The sequence below is a fragment of the Carassius carassius genome, chromosome 36 (genome assembly GCF_963082965.1).
Source record: "Carassius carassius chromosome 36, fCarCar2.1, whole genome shotgun sequence".
NCBI classification, from domain to species: domain Eukaryota; kingdom Metazoa; phylum Chordata; class Actinopteri; order Cypriniformes; family Cyprinidae; genus Carassius; species Carassius carassius.
Window position 1 is genome coordinate 25,490,692 of NC_081790.1, and position 22,897 is coordinate 25,513,588.

Sequence of the window (22,897 nt, forward strand, 5' to 3'; positions counted from 1 at the left end):
AATCTAGTCCTTGTTTGCTAAACATTTAATTCAAACGTACACTATCTTTAATATTGGACAATTCTTTACAACAGGCATGCTACAGAAATCATAAGTCCTTGAACGTGACCTCAAATGTTGCCTTTTATTACGTTTCAGCTATTCACTGAAATACTCTGTTCAGATTTCCCCTATACGTATCAAAAAAAAAAAAAAGGTTCATGATCGGCTTATTTGAAGCCCCTCCTTCTCGGTTTCTCATTAGCCCACTGGAGTGGTTAATCTGAAAATTCCGGGATAAGAAACGGTTAATCAATCTGTCAGCTCCATATAATCTGTCGTTTCAAAGCATAATCGCCTCGATGGCTCTTGATGAATTCTCTCTCCCAACCGTAGAACAATAATTATGCAATCAATATGGAGACAGAGAGAAGAAGAGAGAAAAAAATTCTTAAGCTCTTGGCTGGGAAAGGTTGACATCACCTCAGCTTTTAAGCTATGCCCATACATCCATATTCATGGCACTTATTTGAGGTACACTGACAGGACAGGAAATTTTATTCTGTCGTACGCTTAACTTCGAATGCAAGCTGGTTAAAGATTTTCTGATGTTATCGGAAGCATCTTATTGGATTTCCTAAACAACTACGCAAGTAATCCTCATAGCATCCCCTTTAGACAACTCAAATTGCTCTGAGTTTTGAATCCCTGTCTGGTGCTGCAAAGTGCTCCCAGCGGAGTAAATATTTCTCCAACTACCAGCAAGGCTCACCCATCCAAACCTTGCCTTTTCTGATAAACTACCGGCGGAGTTACCCGTCTGATGCCGTGAGTATTTAAATCCCATCAGATGCTGCAAGAGCTTTCCTAGTCAAGAGAATGTTTTCCTTCAACTATCGGCTTCGCTTACCCATCCGGACGCGAATATTGAACTCTCGTCAAAGGCTGCAAGAGCCTTCCTGGTCAAGCATTCTTGGCCTTTCAATCTGACTATGGGCGTACCCATTCAGTGCGAGCATTGATCTCCCACCAAATGCCGGCGAGAGCCTTCTGGCTAGACAACCTTACCTTTCCATTTTACGGCCAGCATAGGCTTACCCGTTCGATGCCGCGTGCTCCATCGTTCGTCGGCGAGAGCCTCCCAGCTTAACAACCTTAACTTCCCTTTATGGTCGTCGAGACCTACCCATCTGGTGCCGCAAGTATTGAGCTCCCACCAGATGTGGGCGAGAGCCTCCCAGCTAGACATCTTTACCTTTCTACTCTACAGCCAGCGAGGCTTACTCGTTCGATTTGTGTGCTCTCATTTGACGTCGGCGAGAGCCTCCAGGCTAGATAACCTTACCCTTTCCTTCCTACGGCTGGCGAGACTTACCCGCTCCCATCGAATGCCAGCGAGAGTCTCCCGGCCACACTACTTTACTTTTCCTTCTACGCCCAGAGAGGTTTACCCATTCGATGCCGCGAGTAGGAAGCGGCCCTCGGATGTCGACGAGAACCTCCCGGCTAGACAAACTTACCTTTTCCATCCTTCAGCCAGCGAAGCTTACCCAGTCCATGCGTGTGCTCCCATTGGATGCCGATGAGAGCCTCCTGGCCAGACAACCTTTCATGAAACCTTTCCTTTCATTTTTACAGCTGCCAAGCTGACATTTTGCGAATATCCAGCTCCCGCGGGAGGCTGGTGAGAACCTAATTTTCCATTCTATGGTCGTCAAGGCTTACCCAGTCCGATGCCGTGAGTACAAGCTCCCATTGGACGTCGGCGAGAGTCTCACGGCCACCCAAACTTACTTCTTCCATCCTACGGCCTGCAACTCTGACCAAGCTGATACAGCGAGCATGAAGTTCCTGTTGGGAGCTGGTGAAAGCCTCCTGGCCACACAACTTTACCTTTCTGTCTTACTTCCGGAGAGGCTTACCCGTTCAATGCCATGAGTACAAGCTCCCATCGGACATCGGCGAGAGTCTCCCGGCTAGACAAATGTACCCTTTCCTTTTCTATGGTCAGAGAGGCTTACCCGTTCGATCATGTGTGCTCCCGTCGGACATCGGCGAGAGCCTCCTGGCAAGACAACCTTAATTTTCCAATCTATGGTCGTCGAGACTTACCCGTTCGATCATGTGTGCTCCCGTCGGACGTCAGCGAGAGTCTCCTGGCCACATAACTTTACCTTTCCATTCGACAGTCAAATTTTGTCTAAACTCTCTCCGCTATCCTCACATCTTTTCCCTCCGCCTGGCGAGGCTTACCCGTTCGATGTTCTGAGTTGATACCCCATCGGATGCAGCGAGAGCAATTACTCGGGCACTCCCGGTTGGGCTTTACAACCACGGTGCTCCTCCTCATCGGCCGGTAGGGCTCACCGTTCCAACGCTGTGAGCTCCCGTTGAGCATCGGTTCGAGCCCTACTGACTGGGCGCCTCTAACCACATAGTCCAGTACCTGCAGCCGGTACGGCCTACCCTTCCAATGCTCAAGTCGCTCCTACTGGAGTACGTAGGCTCTTCCAGCCTGCCAACGAGATGAATTATCAGAAAAATAAAATCATCCCTCGCCAGTACTCAATGCTATTTTGGGGGGCGAATTATATGTAAGTGTGAACTCGTGAATTACTCACCCTTATATTGTTCCAAACCTGTCAGACCATTCATCTTTGGAACCCAAATTAAGATATTTTTGATGAAATCCAAGAGCTGTCTAACCCAGCATAAACAGAAATGTAACTGAAGTGTTCCCAGTAACAGATAAGTAAGTATTGAAAATAGTCCATGTGACATCAGTGGTTAATCTGTATTTTTACAAAGCTCGGAGAATACTTTTTGTGCACAAAGAAAACAAAAATGTCTTTATTCAAAAATTCTTCTCCCTTCAGTTACCAATTCCACCATTACCGAGAGTACCATGACACAAATTTGTGTCCCGAAGATGAATGAAGTTCTTACGGGTTTGGAACAACATGACTGTGAGTAATTATTGACAGAATTTTAATTTTTGGGTGAAATAACCCATTAAGGACCTGTGCACAGTGACTGACCTGGCACAACGCACTACAGAGACCACTGTACAGGCAATCGACAAGGCTTTTGGTTGAATCTAATGGAGATCAAGGACGCTAACAAGGTCGCCTTCCTGGACTCCTCTGTTTCCCTGGGGACTGTTCGGCTATGCCATGGATGGATTTCCAAAGTGTTTCACTGCAGCAAAGAAGTCATCACAAGCCATGCATCACTTCCTACTAAAGCACTTCAGCTGGTCCAAGTCACCAGAAGGCTCCATCCTCTCAGCAGACTGAAAAACACTCTGTCTCCGGCCCAGCCTTAGCAAAGGTCTGAGCCTGGGTTCCAACAGTGCCCTCAAATGGCTTAACCCTTCCTGTTTCTTAAGTGCCAGGGGCACTGCCCCAGAGTGAAATTGGACTCTGAGCTGCAGAAGCCATCCTTATCCCAGTGCAGAGAGGAAGAGGCTGGACTGTCCTCAAAGAAGTCTCGCACCCGCTCTCCATCCCCCTGCTTAGGTCTGGGCGATGGAAGCTCTGCTCAAGCAGGGCCCCTCCTGCTTACACAGCACGCATCCAAGCAAGCTACTACTGTGATAGTAGAGCCACATACTCGAAAGAGCACTTCTCCTTTTCAAATTACCATGAATGCCAGTGTGCCATTTCATTGTGGTGACCTGCCACTCGAAAGACAGATTGACACCCGGCTCCAGGCTTTGAAAGCCATCCAGAGCATTTCATGCTGGGTCTTGCAGACCGTAGAACAAGGTTACTCACTCCAGCTCGCTTGCAGACCTTCTTTTTTCAGAGGTGTCATTTAAACTTTGATTCAGAACAATGACTCTCACGTTCTCTGGGCCAAAGTACAAAGTCTGCTTGCAAAATGGGCTGTACCTCTAGCGAACAGTGAGTTTTCTACAGCCACTACTTACAGGTTCAGGCCCATCCTCAATCTCAAACACCTAAACTGCACTCTAATGAAAAGCCTGTTCTGGATGTTGACTTTGAAACACATCCTTGCGCAGATATGTCCCAGAGACTGGTTTTTATTGGTGGATCTAAAAGAGGCTTAATTTCACATACAGATAGCCCCTCATCACAGACCTTTCCATAGAAAACATTCAAGGGGATGCCTTATCAATATACAGTCCTGTCCTTTGCGTTGTCTCTGGCCTTGCACACTTTTACGAAATGCGTGGACATGGCTCTTTCCCCTCCGAGGCAGATGGTAATCTGCATAATAATTTACCGTGATGATGGTCTTGTGTTAGCCAGATCAGCCAAAGCAGGAACTTCATGCTCACAGGTCGCTGCTGCTTAGCCAAATGGAGCAACTAAACGTAGTCATTAAGTTCTTGAGGAGATGGCAGGTTTTTTTTATTAATTTAGAGGAAGTGTTGCAACACTTTTCTGACAGCACAGGCATTTTTCAGTATCTTGGAGAGCTCAGAAATATTTAGATGTCAGCTGGTTTTCTCTCGTTTATCTTTCATTTCCATTAACATAATTCTAATTAGTCAGTCCTCAAAAACATCCATTTGCTGTTACTTGGTCTAAAAAGCTAAAAGTGGCCTGCATTTTTACAGAACTAATCGCCCCTGACAAATTAGTCTGGTCTGGTTGATAAATGGCTTCTTTAAGCCTGGGATTTCTAGATTGGACCACATAGATATATTGTATAAGCTGCTTTATCGAGACAAATGTAGTGTGACAGATTGAACTGCATCCTGTGAGGTGAATGTACTTGAAGATGACAGTGATTTAAAAAAATGTGTGATCACACTATTGTCACCATTTGACCGTTTGGCCCCAGTTATGTCTTTACCTTTGCAGAGGTTTAAAGAACCATCAGAGAGTTTGAAATTGGAAGTTGTTTTGCCTCTGTTTCATAATTGACACCCATTAGTGTTGATGTATGGCACAATTTTGAATTCATTTGTAATATGTGAGAACAACATAAATGTGTACTGTATCCTTCAATGAGACTTCATTCATCCAACTTGGCAAAATATAAACAGAAATATTTCTTTTGACTTTTAAATATTGGACATCGAACAGTTGCGGTTACTAAATTTGAAGTTCTGATTCTGATTCTTTTTTTTTTTTTTTTTTAATAATAATAAAAAATATAAGAATGATCTTTGTTTGGCTGTGTTACAGTTTTTCGTACAAATTAAACACTTTTTTTTCACACACTAAACCTAGTCATTAAGTTCTTGAGGGGAGCTTGGAGATCGAATCCACCTCGTCCTCATACTGTGCAGACATGGGACTTAGTCACAGTCCTTAGGGCCTTCGGGGCCCTCCCTTCAAGTTGCTCCAGTTGGTCTACTTACGCCTCCTGTCACTTTCTAGCTCTAGCGTCAGTCAGTTGAGTGATTGACAGGCACTGTCAGTCAGTGCTTCTTGAGTTTGATTAGCTCATATAAAATCAAACAATGCAAATTATTATTATTGTTATACTTTATTCTCAAATTATTAATGTTAACGACATCAGCAAATTAGGCTCCCTTTGAACTGGTCGTCTTTAATATACAAATCTTGTGTAATCCCAGGCTATCTGTAATAGAATCACATTTAAAACTGGAATATAATTAAATTTTATTCACGTGTTTCATAAATACATAGTCCATTCTCGATTACAATCCGCCATCAAAATGATACATTTAATTATTCTAGCTGCTGTGAGAAAAGGCTATAAATGATCTGCCACCTGCAGGATCCTCACATGCGATAACCTAGTAACCGGGACAACTTATTTATGTTTACAGACATGATGTAATGACGTGGCAGCAAGCTCACATTTCCAGCGAAAACCTACCCGTACTACTCAAATTAGAAAAAAATTATTATAAGCTAACCATTTTGAAATGGGCTATATTAAGGAGATAGTTTTGAACACTGACTGGTTATGTACTTCCTAAAATATTGATTTTGGATAATAAAAACAAAAAAAAAGTTTTATGAAATATTTCTCTCAACACTTATTTCGGATGGATTATGCAACTTCTTTCAACGTCATCTCTCTAAACACTATCATATTATTTGATAGCCTTGGATCCTAGTTCCCAATTTCTAAAATATTTAATTTGTCTTACGGCTTCTTAAAAATAGTGAAAAACAAATCTGCCAGTGATAGAACACAAATAGTTTTGCTGTTGAGTTGAATTTATGATTTATATATGTGTGTGTATGCCTTAGATTTTGTCTAAAATTACGTACTGTATCTTAGAAAAACCTTTGTATCTGGTGCCATCCAGATCAGAACCACAATATCTGTAGAAACATTTCCATTAATATGATATTCACTCTAATAACCCCCAGATAACCCCCTCTGTTTTCTTAAAATCAGCTATACTAGTGTCACAAAAATAGTGTCCATGGTGCTGTGGTTTTAGCTGTTAATTGTAATTTTGATACAAGATGGCAGTTTTTTTATTATTAATTTAGCGGAAGTGTTGCAGCACTTTTTTTGACAGCACAGGCATTTTTCAGTATCTTTGAGATATCTGTAATATTTAGATGTCAGCTGGTTTTCTCTCATTTATCTTTCATTTCCATTCACATAATTCTAATTAGTCAGTCCTCAAAAACATCCATTTGCTGTTTCTTGGACTAAAAAGCTAAAAGTGGCCTGAATTTTTACAGAACTAATCGCCCCTGACAAATTAGTCTGGTCTGGTTGATAAATGGCTTATTTAAGCCTGGGATTTCTAGATTGGACCACATAGATATATTGTATAAGCTGCTTTATCGAGACAAATGTAGTGTGACAGATTGAACTGCATCCTGTGAGGTGAATGTACTTTAAGATGACAATGATTTGAAAAAATGTGTGATCACACTATTGTCACCATCTGACCGTTTAGCAATTTGAAGTTGTTTTGCCTTTGTATCATAATTGACACCTATGCAGTGTTGATGTATGGCACACTTTTGAATTCATTTATAATAAGTGAGAAAAACATAAATGTGTACTGTATCTTTCATGAGGGTATCATGCATACAACTTGGCAAAATATAAACAGAAATATTTCTTATGACTTTTAAACATTGGACATCGAACAGTTGCGGTTACAAAATTTTAATTTCTAAATTTATTTTCACTAAATTTAAACAAAGATAAATTCACTAGAGAAGTTAGACTCACTTGATATTTAAAACTTATTTTCAGGTGGATTTTGAACAACTATCTTTGCAATGTACAAGGTTATGACCATTTGATCTAGATTTATGCATTTGGCAAATGCTTTATTACAAAGTGACTTGCATTGCATTTCTTGTTTTTCCCTCATGACCTTGGCATGGTCTACAGTTTGAGCTACAAGTAAAGTGTCAAGCTTAAAGACTCCTAGAATAGCTAAAAGGGCACAGTAATGAACTTTGTGTCTTTTTTTTTTCCACACACAGGTGACCATCCTAATCATACTGGCCTTGGCCTTTCTGGCCTGCATAGTGTTTCTGGTGGTGTACAAAGCGTTTACCTATGACCACACCTGCCCTGATGGCTTTGTGTATAAGGTAAATAGATGAACACAAAATGTCTTAATTTCTTCATGTTCTTCATTTAATAAACTCATTATTTCAAAACTATTTAAACAGTGTATAAAATTAAATTCTCTCTGTAATGGTTGATTAATTTGACTAAACTATTAATGTCTGAAAATAAGAATAATCCTGCTGTCAGATGTTATGTATAAATGCAGTTACGTAGAGAAATACTGTAAATATATACTGCTGTAAAATTTATAGTTATTAAAAATTATAGTTATGCTCACTTTATTTTTATACAAAATTTCATAATAGTAAAGGCCAAAAAAATCAGAATTAAAAGACCACTTTGTACACTTTTGTAACTACAAGGGCACTTTGTGATAGTCAAATTACAATTTTTAATTTAAAGTTCATTTTAAATCATGTTTCAGTGTTATTCTTGTTTATGATTTAACTAAAGTGTTACTGAATGTTACACTTAAAGTTATATATTTTTTTAATTAATTGCATCTTCATCATTACAGATGTGTAATTATAAATGTATATAAAATCATGACATACAATTTTAAATGGAAATAAGTATATTTTAGTTTAATGTAATTGTAACACATATTAACACTATTTCAAACACATATGAAGTTATTATGAAAACACATATAAAGACACTTAATATACTTTCTTAAATGATTAGTACATTAATCTATGATGACAGAATAATAGCAATTTGCTTGATGCACATTTGTCCCATTGAAGCGTTTAAATGATATTCTTAAAAAAAAAAATAATAATGTTCTAATGCTTACGATAAATTTGGAGTCAAAATTCATAGCTCTAATGTTGCATATTTCTATTTTTTTCTAACAGCACAAGCGCTGCATTCCTGCCTCACTGGAGGCCTACTACACCGCCCAGGATGCCAACAGCCGCGGCCGCTTTTACACCGTCATCAGCCACTACAGCATGGCCAAGCAGACCACCTCCCGCTCTGTTTCTCCATGGCTTCCTGCTGGAGGTGCCCAACATGATGTCAAGCCTCCCAACACAGATAGCCAATGAGATTTTCCATGCTGCTTTTTAAAGATTTGTCATCATCCTTCATCATGCAATTCCCTAATCCCCCAATATTTCCAACGGCTCATTTGTTTCGTTCATGTCCAGTGTTTAATTTTTTAGCTGCGTAGTTCTGCGTAATCTTAATTTAATTTTTTTTATTATTATTTATTATTAATTATTTTTGTGGTACCTTTTTTTTTAAATTTAATACTCACCAATTGTTTGTACAAAGGCATGACTCTGCTATCTTGTCAAGAGGTTTCCCCACAATGTCTGTGAGTGTCAATGACCCATTATGGAAACAGAATATCCCTACGCCCCTTATGTAGTTAGGTAACAACAATCTTAAAAGGCATGATAAAACAGAGAGTTTTGTGCTTTTACTTCTGAAACAGCAGAAAATATACATACATGCTCTCACATTAGAATAAAAAAACAGACACCCTACTTGTTAGACTCATTTTTATGTACCACCTGTTACAACATATTATTGAAATATTGATATAGGCCAAAAATAAAATGGCAAAAGAACATATTGTAAATGTACAGAATGTTATGGTTCCTACTTTGAACCTCGATGTAAATAACTCATGAGAGCAATTACCCATGGTGTGTATGTTCGTCAGACACATTGTAATATTCTCACGGTTTCTCAATGGATGGAGGTGTTCAGAGCTTTGCGACTTGCTTTAGCTGGCGTCTATGCTTGCATTTAACCAGAGGCGAAACCTTGGACTCTTGAGATGATTTGGTGAAATGTCTCATCTGAATTCCTGCCAAAGCTTGATTTTCTGCTATGTTTGGTCACTAGTCTGCTCTTTTTCCATTTTTATATTCGTTGTCAGAAAAAAAAATAGATTTTTGAAATCTTGTGCTGTTGTTAGATGTAGCAAAGCCTTGAGTATTTTTGATTGTGTATTCTTTAGGTTCAAAATAATAAAGATGTGTAAAGATTATAAAGATAATAAAAATACAATGTGTTCAATTGTTGTCTTTTGGCTCCTGTCGTATCTTTTGGTTCTTGTGGAGTAGTGGATTAATAGTGGACTGTGTGTAATAAAATCATCTTCAGATGAATTGGAAAATCTCAAAAACACATCTTATAGGAAAGGAAAATCACAAATGACATCTAGTCAATATCTCATAGTCAATTTTCAGTCAATTTTTCTCTGTTTTCCTTGATTAATGAAATTAAATGGAAAACAAACGGGCATTCCAAATTTTTGGTTTTTGAGTGTTTTGAAACACTGGTGTCTGTTTGTATATGATATGACAAGTTTTTCAAAAGAAATTGAACAATGAAGTGACTCAGAGCAGTTCTAGAGATTATGTTCATGTACTCATTTATACTGAGGCTGAAAACACCGCAAGCGATACACATGCACGCTTCAGTATGTTTATGAAACCATGAGTCTGTACCATTACTTCCACGAGGGGTGGAATGGGAAAAGATTTCAGGCTGGGAAATCTCACACTCATCCAGACCATCCCATACACCCAAACTAATTCTAAAACATGGACAATCCTATTTTTTGTATGACCATCAAATGAAAAATCCTTAAACTATTGACATGCAGAACAATTAAAAGATCTCTCCTGAACTGCACCTTCACTCCCATTTACATTTTCAGTGTTTTTGCCCTGATATCTCTTTGTCTCTCACCAGGGCCGTCCTTAGGGGGTTGCAACTGGTGTGGTCACTTGGCGAATGGACCGTTTTATTTAATTGCATTAAATGAACATGAAGTAAATAAAATCAGTAAGACCAGATCATTAAAAAAATACCATATTTACTGATAAAGTTAACAAATAAAACAGATGAAAGAAAGAAAGAAAGAATGATATAAGTTGTCATAATGACTTTTTTGTCATAATGAATTTTGTGAATTAATGAACTGATACCTGAATAATGTATTAACCATAATCACAACACAGCAATAGTGAAAAAATACAACATTTAGCTAAATTAAACAATGTCCGATGACTTGGTGAATCTGTCAGGACTCGTTCCATTGACTCAAAATGATAACAGTTTCTCTCTCCTGGGTGGATTAGAGTCTCATATGAGTGAAGCACAGCAGTCACACATTAGACTGACAGCTGGTTTATTTCTGCTTGGCTAATTAGCAACCCTGTTCATCTCGTCTGTTCACAGCTCTCCTTCACCTTACATTCTCTCGTGCTGAGAAGACTGAGCCGCATCCTGAATGTCAAGATACAGATCGAAAAACAACTGCCATGGATGCACTGATGCACTGAAAAAAATGATGTTTATTTGTTTATTTGTTACTAGACAAAAGCAATATTAAAATGAGTGAATTAATACTTTTGCTGAAAGTCAACACAACAGCATTTAAAAGAAATTGAATTCCTTAGTGAAATACAGTTCTGGGTCAAACATAATATTCACTGGTAAAAAAATTATTAATTAATAAAAAATGCAGGGTGGCTCATGGTTTGTGCCATCATAATTTTTTATTATTATAATTTTTTTTAATAACGTGCACTGGTGAAGTGTAGAGTAGCTTAAAAAACAAGCTTGAATTTTTATTTCAAGTCCCCTAAGGAGTTTTCAGAGAAACATTACAGATGAAATTGTACTCAATTAAGTCTGGTGAGTTATGAAAGAGCAACATATGAGCAATAACATTTTCTGGCATTAATTCAAAAGCCTATATTAAACTGCACTGTACTTGACAAGAACCAGATCTGTGAGAATGATGTTCAAAAGATCCTTTGAACTTCTTTTATCATTGATCGGATATGACACTTAAGGACATTTGCAAATCCTTCTGAGGTTTTAGATTTAAGAGGATTTTCTCAAAGTATAAGGTAGATCTACCCATCTCTGTGCTGGTGGAAAAATTAAGTCAAAGACAAAAAATCCCACAAAGAGCAGTGAGCTAATAAGCTCACACAACTTCAAAAAAGCTGCATGGTCTCCCATCTTGGCTAAACTGCAAATACCTCAAACCCTTCCAAAACCCATCAGAACAGACTAGGCTTAGGCAGGCTGTCTGAAGCTGCCTTTCAAGGTAAGCATCATATTATTAAAAAGAAAACACAGATTTGTAAAACACGGGTCAGTCTTTATTTGCCGCTTTATTTGTCCCTTAATAGTAAAAATGAACGTTAAACAAATAATAGTGTTTTTTTTTTTTAAGGTCCCTTGATGTCATGTCTGTGACTTTATCTTTATAAGACATAGTTACTGATTTATTTTAATAACAAATGATAAATATTTCCAAAATATCCCATGAACATAAAACAATCACAATTCTGAACATTTAATATATATATATATATATATATATATATACACACACACAGTCATGGCCAAAAATATCGATACCCTTGGCAAATGTAATCAAAGAAGGCTGTGAAAATTAATCTGTATTGTTAATCCTTTTGATCTTTTATTTTAAAAAAAATCACAAAAATCTTACCGTTCATTTAGTTCACCCCACTAATTTTCTGTAGGGTTCAGGTCAGAGGACTGGAATGGCCATAGCAGGAGCTTGATTTTGTGCCCAGTGACCTATTTTTGTGTTATTTTTGAGGTTTGTGTTTGGATTATTGTACAGTTGGATGATCCAAACATGTCCCATTATAAGATTTCTCACAGAGTCAGTCACTTTTTGATTTTTTATCTGTTGGTATTGGATAGAATTAAAGATGCCATGTGTCTGAACAACACATCCAGGACCTCCAGCAGAAATATAGCCCCAAAACTTTAAAAATACAGCTGTATATTTTATTGTACACATGGGGTACTTTTTATCCCTGTGTTCACCAAACCCATCTTGAGTGTTTACTTCTAAAAAGCTCATTTTTATTTTCATCTGACCATAGAAGCCAGTCCCATTTGAAGGTCCAGTCGTGTCTGATAACTGAATATGCTGGAGTTTGTTTTTGGATGAGCAAGGAGATTTTTTCTTGAAACCCTCCCAAACAACATGTGGTGATGTAGGTGCTGTTTGACCATACTATTTAAGGTTTTCTGACCCCGAGACTACTATTTTCTGCAGTTCTCCAGCTGTGGTCTTTTGAGAGTCTTTAGCCACTCAATTCTTCTTCTCATTGTGCATAAGGACTATATAGATACACGTCATCTTCCAGACAGTTTAGTAACATTTTCTGTTGATTGGAAATTCTTAATAATTGCCTTGATGGTGGAAATGGGAATTTTCACTGCTCTAACTCTTTTCTTAAAGCCACTTCACTAATTTGTGAAGCTCAGTTATCTTTTACTGCACATCAGAAATATATACTTTGGTTTTTCTCATTGTGATGGATGATTAAGGGAATTTGGGCTCTGTTTTCCCTCCTATTTATATGTCTGTGAAACAGGAAGCCATGGCTGGATAATTTAATGTTCATAATCATGCTGGAGTGTTCAAAATTGTGAATATGAATGGGAATATACTTTAATTACATTTTTTTTTTATTATTTCATTTTATTTCATTTTTTAATTTTTTGTAAGCTTTTAAAATTTAGCATTTTTTTTTTTAATATCACTTATTAGAGAAATAATATACTTTAAAATAATATACTTCGGTCTGTGCAAAATTAATGTAATGTTTACAGACACTTAACTGCATGTTATTCACAACTGAATGAAAATGTATTATAAAGTCATAAAGTTTACATTTTTATTAAGTAAGATAATTTATTAAGAGGAACCTAGGTAGAGATGTGAAACATTTGTTTTAATTACACATTTGTAATAAAGTTGCACATTTAAAATATATTTATTTCAAGTGTAATATATATAAAAATAAACTACCTTACAGTACTACACTACTTTTAGTACTTTACATGCTATGCTTCAGTACAGTTAGTCAACACATCAAAACAAGTACTTTAAAAAAAAAAAAGAAAAAAAAGTGTTCTTAAGTGTGTTTAGAAAAGCACACTTAAATAGCCTCTAATTTCATTAACATTATATTATCTGCAAGTTTTCTTAAAAAATAAACAACAAAGGACATAATAATAAATATAGATGAATTTATGTTTTACCAGTTAACTAATGGAAATACTACAAACCTATAAAAACACACATACTACAGCTTTTCCAAAGCCTTAAACAGAACATAATAATCATTCAGGGAAAACATGAGCATGGAAGTGCCTGGGAGGAACAGGTCCAGTTAAACTAAGGTTTAGCAAATTGTGATGTTTCACTGTTGCCATGGAGCCAGCTGAAGCATCGAGCTTTCGTGTCTCACCACAACCTGTGGCAATGCACTTGTGACGCATGTGAGGAAAAGCACAGTGGAAAACAACACGTCAGTATTTGTAAGTATAAATTATTTGAACACTAAATGACAAACCAAAATGCAATCTAAGTACTTCATTGTAAGTCAGTCTAATGGCATTAAAAGCAATGTATTGAAATGTCTTTTATAATAATCAATAAACGATTCTCTGACTTCCAGTCTCTCTTTATATATAATGTATATACAAAAACTGCCCTAAATGAGTGTGTAAAGATCATTTCACAGGGGTGCTTGTAATTTGTAGTGTCAAGAAATAGGACTAATGCTGTCCCTCTGGTTTTCATGCATACTTAAGTACTGTGACAGATCCAGTTGGACACTTTTTTTTACTCCGATTGAGTCTTACAAACGTGTATGTCTTGATAAATGTCACTTTCATTTGCGTAAGAAGATACATCTGACATACTATGACTGCAGAGCCTATGGCGTAAGAAATGGATTTGGTCTCTCAAGAGGTTACAGCAAATTTGTGTGAGTGTGTGTGTCTGTGTGTGTGTATGCATGTGTCCTGCTGTGCTCCTGTCACCCAAAAGCTGTTGTCTGGCTACAAGGAGGGAGGTAGCAGGTCACCCATCACGACTAAGTAAAGCAAGCAAGGTTTAAGCAAAATCACAGAACACAACAAATTTACTGAAAGCGAAGTTCCACGACACCCAGTTTTTTTATACACAGATGACTCATCTCAACAGGAAGCTCTCACACGGTGCTGATGCCGACCCTCTCTAACAGGGTCCCAAGAGATTTCTGATTGTGACATCTGTCTCCTCATTTTAGGCGGGAGCATAGTTTGGTGCTCAAATATAGCACGAGATGTTTCATTTCACATTGTCAGAACTTGACAAATGCTACAGGCGATTCATGCACATATATTAAGGTCTACGTGAAGTGGCATTCACAACTCAAAACTTGAAATGTTATGAAAGTTCAGCATGAAACAGAATATCAATGGGGGAAAAATGGCAAGACTTGATTCGTGAAAGAATGGTGCTTACAGGGTAACTGCATGGAATTAACAATTGTAGTGTACTTCAGTTATTTAAGGGGTCATATGATGCTGCTAAAAAGAACATTATTTGGTGTATTTGGTGTAATAAAATGTGTTTATGTGGTTTAAGGTTAAAAAACATTATTTTCCACATACTGTACATTATTGTTTCTCCTCTATGACTCACCTTCTAAAATGCATTGATTTTTACAAGGCTCATCGGTCTGAAAAGTGAGGTGTGCTCTAATTGGCCAGCTGTCCAGTGCCTTGTGATTGGCCGAATACCTCAAACATGTGATGGAAATGTAACGTCCTTTTACATATTGTGATGCCCTGTCCGTCCAGAGCAACGAAACATAAACATAAAACCCATTTTAAACGTTAAAAAAAAAACATGATTCCCTTTCAAGGGAACTTCGATCTACATCCTATAGAGGTTGCTATGGGGAATGCCTCGTCATAACCCATGTCTGATGCATACATTGAAAAACACCAATAACACGTTGGCCGGTGACAGCCCATGACGTCACTACCGTTGCGACTATAGTATAAATAGGCGCCGGGAGAACACGTCATCAACTTCTTCGTTTTCATCGACTGTTTTGTTTGAAGCATGCATTTTGTACATGGTAAGAGCGATCTTTATTCGATCATTGCGAGCATTAGCAAAAAGTTTAGAGGATGTGTGTATCCGTGTCGTTGTTATTTGACACCTGATGACACACAATCTCTGTGTTTTTTTGTTTGGGCAAAGGGCACGCACACAACTTCCTTAATGGGGCAATTTGCGTGCATTGTAAGCGTTTTCCAATGAAAAAGATCTGCTCTCTTTTGACTCTATTTTCGAGGAAAGAGGGGCAGCCAACTGCTTCCCATGGTTCAGGACCCGCCGCTGCTGAGCCACAGAGGAGAATGAGCTTGCTGGATTTGACCAATGAGTTTAAAGAGGGACTTTCCCTCACGTGGACGGCGAAGAAGCTGAGGCTGAGCCTTTCCAATGCTTATGACTAGCTGTTGGAGGTTGTGGATTGCACCACCGTGAGTCTGGACTTGCCGTAGAAGCGGGCTAAGAAAATGACACCACAAGGTCATCTCAATGAGCATTATCTTTCTGGCCATAGCCCTCAAGTGCAGATAAGCCTTCATTTTTTCCCTGATCTCCATACAGAGATCGAGAAGGAATGGAAGAGGCCATTTTCCTTGATGAGGTAGCTGACTCACATTTCACTGCTGGTTATATATGCTCTATATAATTGTGTATGTGACAAATAAAATCTTGAATCTTGAGATGTGCTGCACCACAGATTTCGCTCTCCGTGCTACTAAGCAAGCAGCCTCCGCTATGGCCAGGTCTATGGCGGCTATGTTAGTAACGGAGAGACATCTGTGGGTGAACCTGGAAGATATTGAGAAGAAAGAAATGGGCTTTCTTCTTGATGCTCCGGTTTTGCCCTCCAAACTTTTCATTACTCCCATCGAGACAGTGGTCAAGAAGTTCAGGGAGGCAAGGGCGCGCTCAGCAGACTTCAAATACTTCATTTCACGAAGGTCCAGGTCTAAGCCCAAACATCAGAGGGGTCCTGGTCTGTCTCAGTCTGAGGATCAGAGATGGGCACAGAAGGCTAGAGTCGCAACACGCACTCCTCCCCCACCTGCGGGTAGGGGTAAGAGAAATCGCTGGTCAAAGGAAGACAGGAAAGGCCTAATGGATGTGATCCGGACAAGGCGTCAGTGTTTTTGTCCGGATCAGAGTGATACTTGAGTATTTACTTGTTCACTTTGTGGGGTTTACAATCTGCCCTTATCTTCCCCTTCCTAATTCCCCTATAACCACCAGCTCATCACCTGACCGAGGTTAGGTTGGAACTTCCTACATTACAGTCTCCTATGGTGGACCTATGCATTCAGAAACCAGGTGCTCGACTTGCAGTGTTACTTCACTCATCGATATTGTGTCCAGCCGGTATGACAGCCCTGGTTCTGGCTTCATGTTTCCTGGATCATGTGGCCAGGTCATAGGATTTTGCGGGAGCCTTCTTGATCATCAGGTCCCCGGCACGGCACTGCTAAATTTCCTGGATGTCCGGCTAAGTCGCCCTGAGGGGCTTCCTGGTCACGAGAATATCCCATCTTGCTGAGGTATCGAGTGGGAAGTATAAGTGGCGTTTGCAAAACCTTACGTAATGCTGTCTCAGGCAGTGCTCAGGCAAGAAAAAAGCAGTAAAAACCTTATAATATGTTGTATCATCTCATGAATATGAATATATTATAATATTTACTTATTTGTGGTTATAGCTTTTAAGAGTATGATGATTTATAACAATGAACATTGCATCCACTTTTACAATTGATTATTTTTCTCATGGTTATAATTTATGGTAAGTATATCTTGCCATTTTTATTATGCTACTTTACGTAAAGTGGTCAGAGACCACTTCTAATAGTAATAATAATTTTTATTTTTATTGTAATAATTTTTAATGTAATATCAGCTTGATTAATCTTGATGGTACCCTTTAGACAGCTGTTGATAAGTAACTCTGCAACTACATGTCAACTAGTGGTCATTAGAGTATTATTAGTATGTCTGCTAATGTAAATATATGCTAACACTTTATTTTAATGGTCAACCAACAGATAAACTGAATATAAGTGTCTTTGCAAGTACGTCAACTTATTCTACCAAACTAGATTTGACTATTCTTGAGCATTCTAATAACCACATGTGATGACCCCGGGCTGGACTCCGCTTAATCCGTGGAAAGCTTATCCGTCGATCCACAGTGCAAAGTTGAAGTATTTCCTCAACGACCAGCACGGATCAGCTCATGGCATGAGGAAGTGGATATCATCCTCTTTTAGAAGGCCAAGTATGGTAGTTTCAATAATAACTTTTAACACAGTGAAACACACAGCGTCTATATGACATGGCAGCAGCGGCAACAACAATACTTCCCTACAGAGGCAAAAGACCTTAAAGGTCCCGTTCTTCGTTATCCCATGTTTCAAACTTTAGTTACTGTGTAATGTTGTTGTTAGAGTATAAATAATATCTGTAAAATTCTAAAGCTCAATGTTCAATGCCAAGCGAGGTATTTTATTTAACAGAATTCGCCTACATTGAACGACCAGTTTGGACTACATCCCTCTACTTCCTGCAGTAATGACGTCACTAGAACCGTTTTTTGACTAACCTCCGCCCACAGGAATACACAAAAAAGGAGGCATGTTCTTGTCGCGCTCCCACGGAGAAGAAGGAAGAGTTGCATTTGTAGAGTGTGTTTGTCGCCATGTACTGTAGTCGAAACGCTGTTATTTTCATCTCTGAGTCCAATCATCTTTGTCTGGCTTTCCAAGGGACGCTGTACTTAGAGATCAATGGTTACAATTTATGTTTAACTCGGTTCCCGAAAATTATAATCCACATGTAAAACTATGTGCAGCACAATTTGCTGAGGACAGCTTCCTCAATCTCAATCAATTTAATGCCTGATTCGCACAAAGATTATTCTTGAAAGATGGAGCAGTTTTGTATAGAGAAGGCGTTGTTTATGGATTACAACCAGTAAGTGTATTTTATTATTTAAGTTGGTGCGTTTAACAGTTTCTGTAACTTATTAAACAAAGGGCAACGCTGTTTAGCTTAGTTAATAATAATAATAATAATAATAATAATAATAATTCATTACATTTATATAGCGCTTTTCTAGGCACTCAAAGCGCTTTACATAGTCTGGGGGGTATCTCCTCATCCACCACCAGTGTGCAGCATCCACCTGGATGATGCGACGGCAGCCATAGTGTGCCAGAATGCCCACCACACACCAGCTTACTGGTGGACAGGAGACAGAGTGATGAAGCCGATCAGTAGACATGGGGATTGTTAGGAGGCCATGATGGTCAGAGGCCAATGGGCGAATTTAGCCAGGATGCCAAGGTCACACCTCTACTCTTTTCGAAAGACATCCTGGGATTTTTAATGACCACAGAGAGTCAGGACCTCGGTTTAACGTCTCATATGAAGGACGGAAACTAGATGTTAGGGCTGTACAGAAAATCGAATGCGATTTTCATGCGCATCTCGTCAGTAAAGGCGTTCTGTGATTAGAAGTACATCTCCAGCACGTGTGTTCAGATCAGGATTACCAGTTTTTCAAAACAAATCGTGCCCAATTGCTTCTCAAAACTAGTCCAAAACTAGCCCAATCACATTTCCAGGAGTGCAGCGTGTGCTAAGCTGCTGTCGAATCACAACACAGGAACCGCTGGCACAATCAGAACTCGACTTTATAGAACAAGAAAGTCATCAGCCCATTTTTATGACAGTGAAAACAGCGGTATACAGATAAGTTAATTGTGTAAAAAAATAGTTTTTTTTAAACGTGAAACATGAACATGTTTGTAATAATAAAATCTTCATATTGATCCAGAAGAAGGAGGCGGGAACCGGCGGACAATCAAAATGACATTTTAATAATTCCAAAATAAACACAAAACAGCGCACCAGCCCCTCACGGACGACTGATGCGCACAAAATAAAACCAAAACATAAAATAAAGCCCAGGCCTGGTCCTCTCTCGTCCTTCACTGTCGTCGCTCCAGTTTTATATCCTTCCATCCCCTCTGTGGGACTCGAGACCGGTGGTGGGTCGCAGGCTTCGCTGATTTCCCAATCAATCCACCAGCCTCGCTTGTGTTCCCACATCCCTCGGCCCCGCCCCACTCATCACATACCCCCATTGCCCCTTGCAGGCCGGGGGGTACCCTCGAGACTCCACTCTACCCCCCCCTCCCTCCGGGGGGGACCGCTCACGGGGACCTGCGGGAACCTGGGGGTAGGACAGACGAGGCGAGAGAAAAGGAGATGGAAGGAGGAGCGACAGAGACGAGAGAGGGGAGAGAGGAAAAAAAAAATTCAGGTTCCCAGACGCACTGCTGCTCAACCCTCCACCAGCTGGGTGATCTCCTCCGCGGTGCCTGGCGGTGGCACTGGACGGCCCTCGTTGGACGGCATGACCCTCCTCCGCCGCCCAGTGGACGGCGATGGCTCCTCCGGTTTTGGGCAGCTGGCAGGAGTCCCCCGTTCCCTGCTCCTCCGGATACCTTCACGGAGGCAGCAGGCTCCGGCCCCCTGGTGAACGGTGCCGACTCCTCCGCTCCCTCACGGACGGCAGCCGCCCCTCCACATCTCGGGCGGCCGGCAGCGAGCTCGCCCGTCCCCGGCAACTCACTCCAGCCCACCACCTCGAGCGTCCATGGCGACACACTCCTCGCCTGCTCGATGGCACCGCGGATTCACCACAGCGGCGAGGGATCTTCAGCAGCGCGTCCCTCCTTCTCCCGGGTTTCATCACCACTGTGTTATTTAGTTATTAAAGAAAGTAGTCAAAAGTTTGAACATATTGTTTTTACTATTTCAAATGATTAACCTAAAGGACACTCACAATTCCTTTGACTATAACTTTTTGTAAACAAAAAACAGATTAAAGAGTTAGTTCGCCCAATTTGCAAAATTATGTCATTAATAACTTACCCTCATATTGTTCAAACCCATAAGACCTCCGTTTATTTTTGGAACACAGTTTAAGATATTTTAGGTTTAGTCCGAGAGCTCTCAGTCCCTCCATTGAAGCTGTGTGTACGGTCAACTGTCCATGTCCAGAAAGGTAAGAAAAACATCATCAAAGTAGTCTATGTGACAATCAAGGGTCAGTTAGAATTTTTTGAAGCATCGAAAATAATTTTGGTCCAAAAATAGCAAAAACTACGACTTTATTCGGCATTGTCTTCTCTTCCGTGTCTGTTGTAAGACAGTTCAAAACAAAGCAGTTTGTGATATCCGGTTCGCGAACGAATCATTCGATGTAACCGGATCTTTTTGAACCAGTTCACCAAATCAAACTGAATCGTTTTAAACGGTTCGCGTCTCCAATACGCATTAATAAACAAATGACTTAAGCTGTTAACTTGTTTAATGTGGCTGACACTCCCTCTGAGTTAAAACAAACCAATATCCCGGAGTAATTCATTTACTCAAACAGTACACTGACTGAACTGATGTGAAGAGAGACTGAAGATGAACACCGAGCCGAGACAGATAACGGACAACAGACTGACTCGTTCACGAGTCAAGAACACTGATCTATATATATAACTTATATTATAGATCAGTGGTGAAGAACTGTTTCTGTCAGACGTGTCCGATTCGATAACCGAGGAGCTGATGATACTGCGCATGTGTGATTCAGCGTGAAAGCAAACCGACACACAGAGCGTCTGAACTGAACTGATTCTTTTGGTGATTGATTCTGAACTGATTCTGTGCTAATGTTATGAGCCCAGCCCAGGTAAACCGAAGGCTTTCAGTCAACACCAATGACGCCATTACGTCGAGCGCAAAAGAACCGGTGAACTGTTTTCTTCAACTGGTTTATTGAATCGAACTGTCAGAAAGAACTACTGGTGATTCGAAAACCGATGCAACCGGTTCTTGACTCGTGAACGAGTCATTATCTGGCTCGGCTCGGTGTTCATCTCTCTCTTAACAGCAGTTCAGTCAGCACGCAGTCTTCTCAATCGCCTGATTCGCTCAATGATGTGCCAGCTTCATCAAGCCTGCCATCAGTTCTGTTTGTAATGGAATGATTCGTAACATTTTTATAATTGTAACGAGTAACGATGCAGCACATAAAAAAATATCGGAGTAAAAGTATTAAACTCTGAAAGTACTGAAGTAAAAGTGGAAGTAGGAGAAAAAAATAATACTCTAGTAAAGTACAGATACCGCCTTTTAGTACTTAAGTACAGTAGTGAAGTAGTTCTACTTCGTTACTATACATCTCTGGAAAAGAACAATATTGGCCTGAAAGAGAAACCTGGAAAAAAACAAAAAAAGACAAAAGAGAAACCCTGTAGAAGAAGACTGTTTATGCGAATGTCCGCTATAGTTCCCCTTGTGTCAATGCTGACAATTGCATTTATAGTCACATATGTGTGACTGGTTTTTTGTCGACCTAAGGCCAGGAATGTTTATTAGGAGGCTAAATATGGTCAATAATGATTAAATGTCTGCTAAATATACACCTCTGAAGCTTTCTATTACTGTACAAATGTTCAGATAATAGTAAATCAAACTAGCTAGGATTAATGATTCTAGCAGATATGACTTTAGTGCTCTAAAATAAAACTCACACAACTTGTCCTTGAGAGCATTTTCTTTTCCAAATGTGTCTGGTTCTTTCCACCTTCTGAGTAATTCTTGGTTCTCTATTTTGTCTTTAGGGACCCCAGCAGGGCACACTCATGACTTGTGTGTAATTTTGGCGTGGCCTACTTTTCATTGCTCGCCTGTCTGCCTTCCTACCCATAGGCACTTTGTTCACCAGTTGTACTTGGGCTACCATTAAGACCTTATGCATGCATTATTCAAAATCAGAGAATGGTTTATTTATATACATTATGCTTCTTTTTTGAGGATGGGTTGATTTTACAGTCTTAAGTCTGCATTTAGTCAGAGTGCCTTTGAAAAGGGGCAGTGGAATACATTTTTTTTTATGTTTGGTTGTTTAATAGGATCTAAGAAAAATATTGCATTAATATAAAATATCTTATGAGTTTCTAAACATTCTAAACATTCCATTCACACTAAGGACATTAATTATAACTATAAAGTTGTGATAATCATTCCAATTCATTGACAATAATGAAATCCACACCCTAACTATAACAATTATGTTGGAACAATTTAATTTGAATCACTTTCAGAACATGTTTTCCAGCTAATTAACAATAAAAGCATTGATATCAGAATCCAACCAACTTCACAGAGCTTGAACATTTAAAATGGCAAGCGATGTGATCGCAGTGTGGATGGATCTGATCACAACAGACAGTAGTGTCTGACAGGATGAACTGCAACCATTACACTAAAGGCTGGGTCAGGGATGTCATATATATATAGCTTTTGTGTAGCAATTGTCTGCAAGTTGTGACATCCACATAAAACTTTACAGAAACAAATGAACAATGGCTAATAAATGAATGAATAATGCACATTCTGGGGTGCGTTACCTGTTCAACGGTCAGGGTATATTCTGGCAAACCGTTT

The 22,897-nt window shown here is 39.4% G+C and overlaps 1 protein-coding gene and 1 long non-coding RNA gene across 3 annotated transcripts in view; both read left to right on the forward strand.

Annotated features, from left to right (window-relative positions):
* nsg2 (neuronal vesicle trafficking associated 2) overlaps positions 1 to 9,496 on the forward strand; it is a 37,229-nt gene extending 27,733 nt beyond the window's left edge. For both annotated transcript variants that reach the window (XM_059526787.1, XM_059526789.1), the window contains exons 4-5: positions 7,389 to 7,499; positions 8,337 to 9,496. In XM_059526787.1, coding sequence (XP_059382770.1) covers positions 7,389 to 7,499; positions 8,337 to 8,528 — 303 coding nt within the window. In that variant the 3' untranslated portion in view covers positions 8,529 to 9,496. The remainder of the gene's footprint in view (positions 1 to 7,388; positions 7,500 to 8,336) is intronic.
* An 11,047-nt stretch (positions 9,497 to 20,543) lies between these two features.
* LOC132116798 (uncharacterized) overlaps positions 20,544 to 22,897 on the forward strand; it is a 107,082-nt gene continuing 104,728 nt past the window's right edge. The window contains exon 1 of the long non-coding RNA XR_009425698.1: positions 20,544 to 20,592. This is a non-coding gene — a long non-coding RNA (uncharacterized LOC132116798). The remainder of the gene's footprint in view (positions 20,593 to 22,897) is intronic.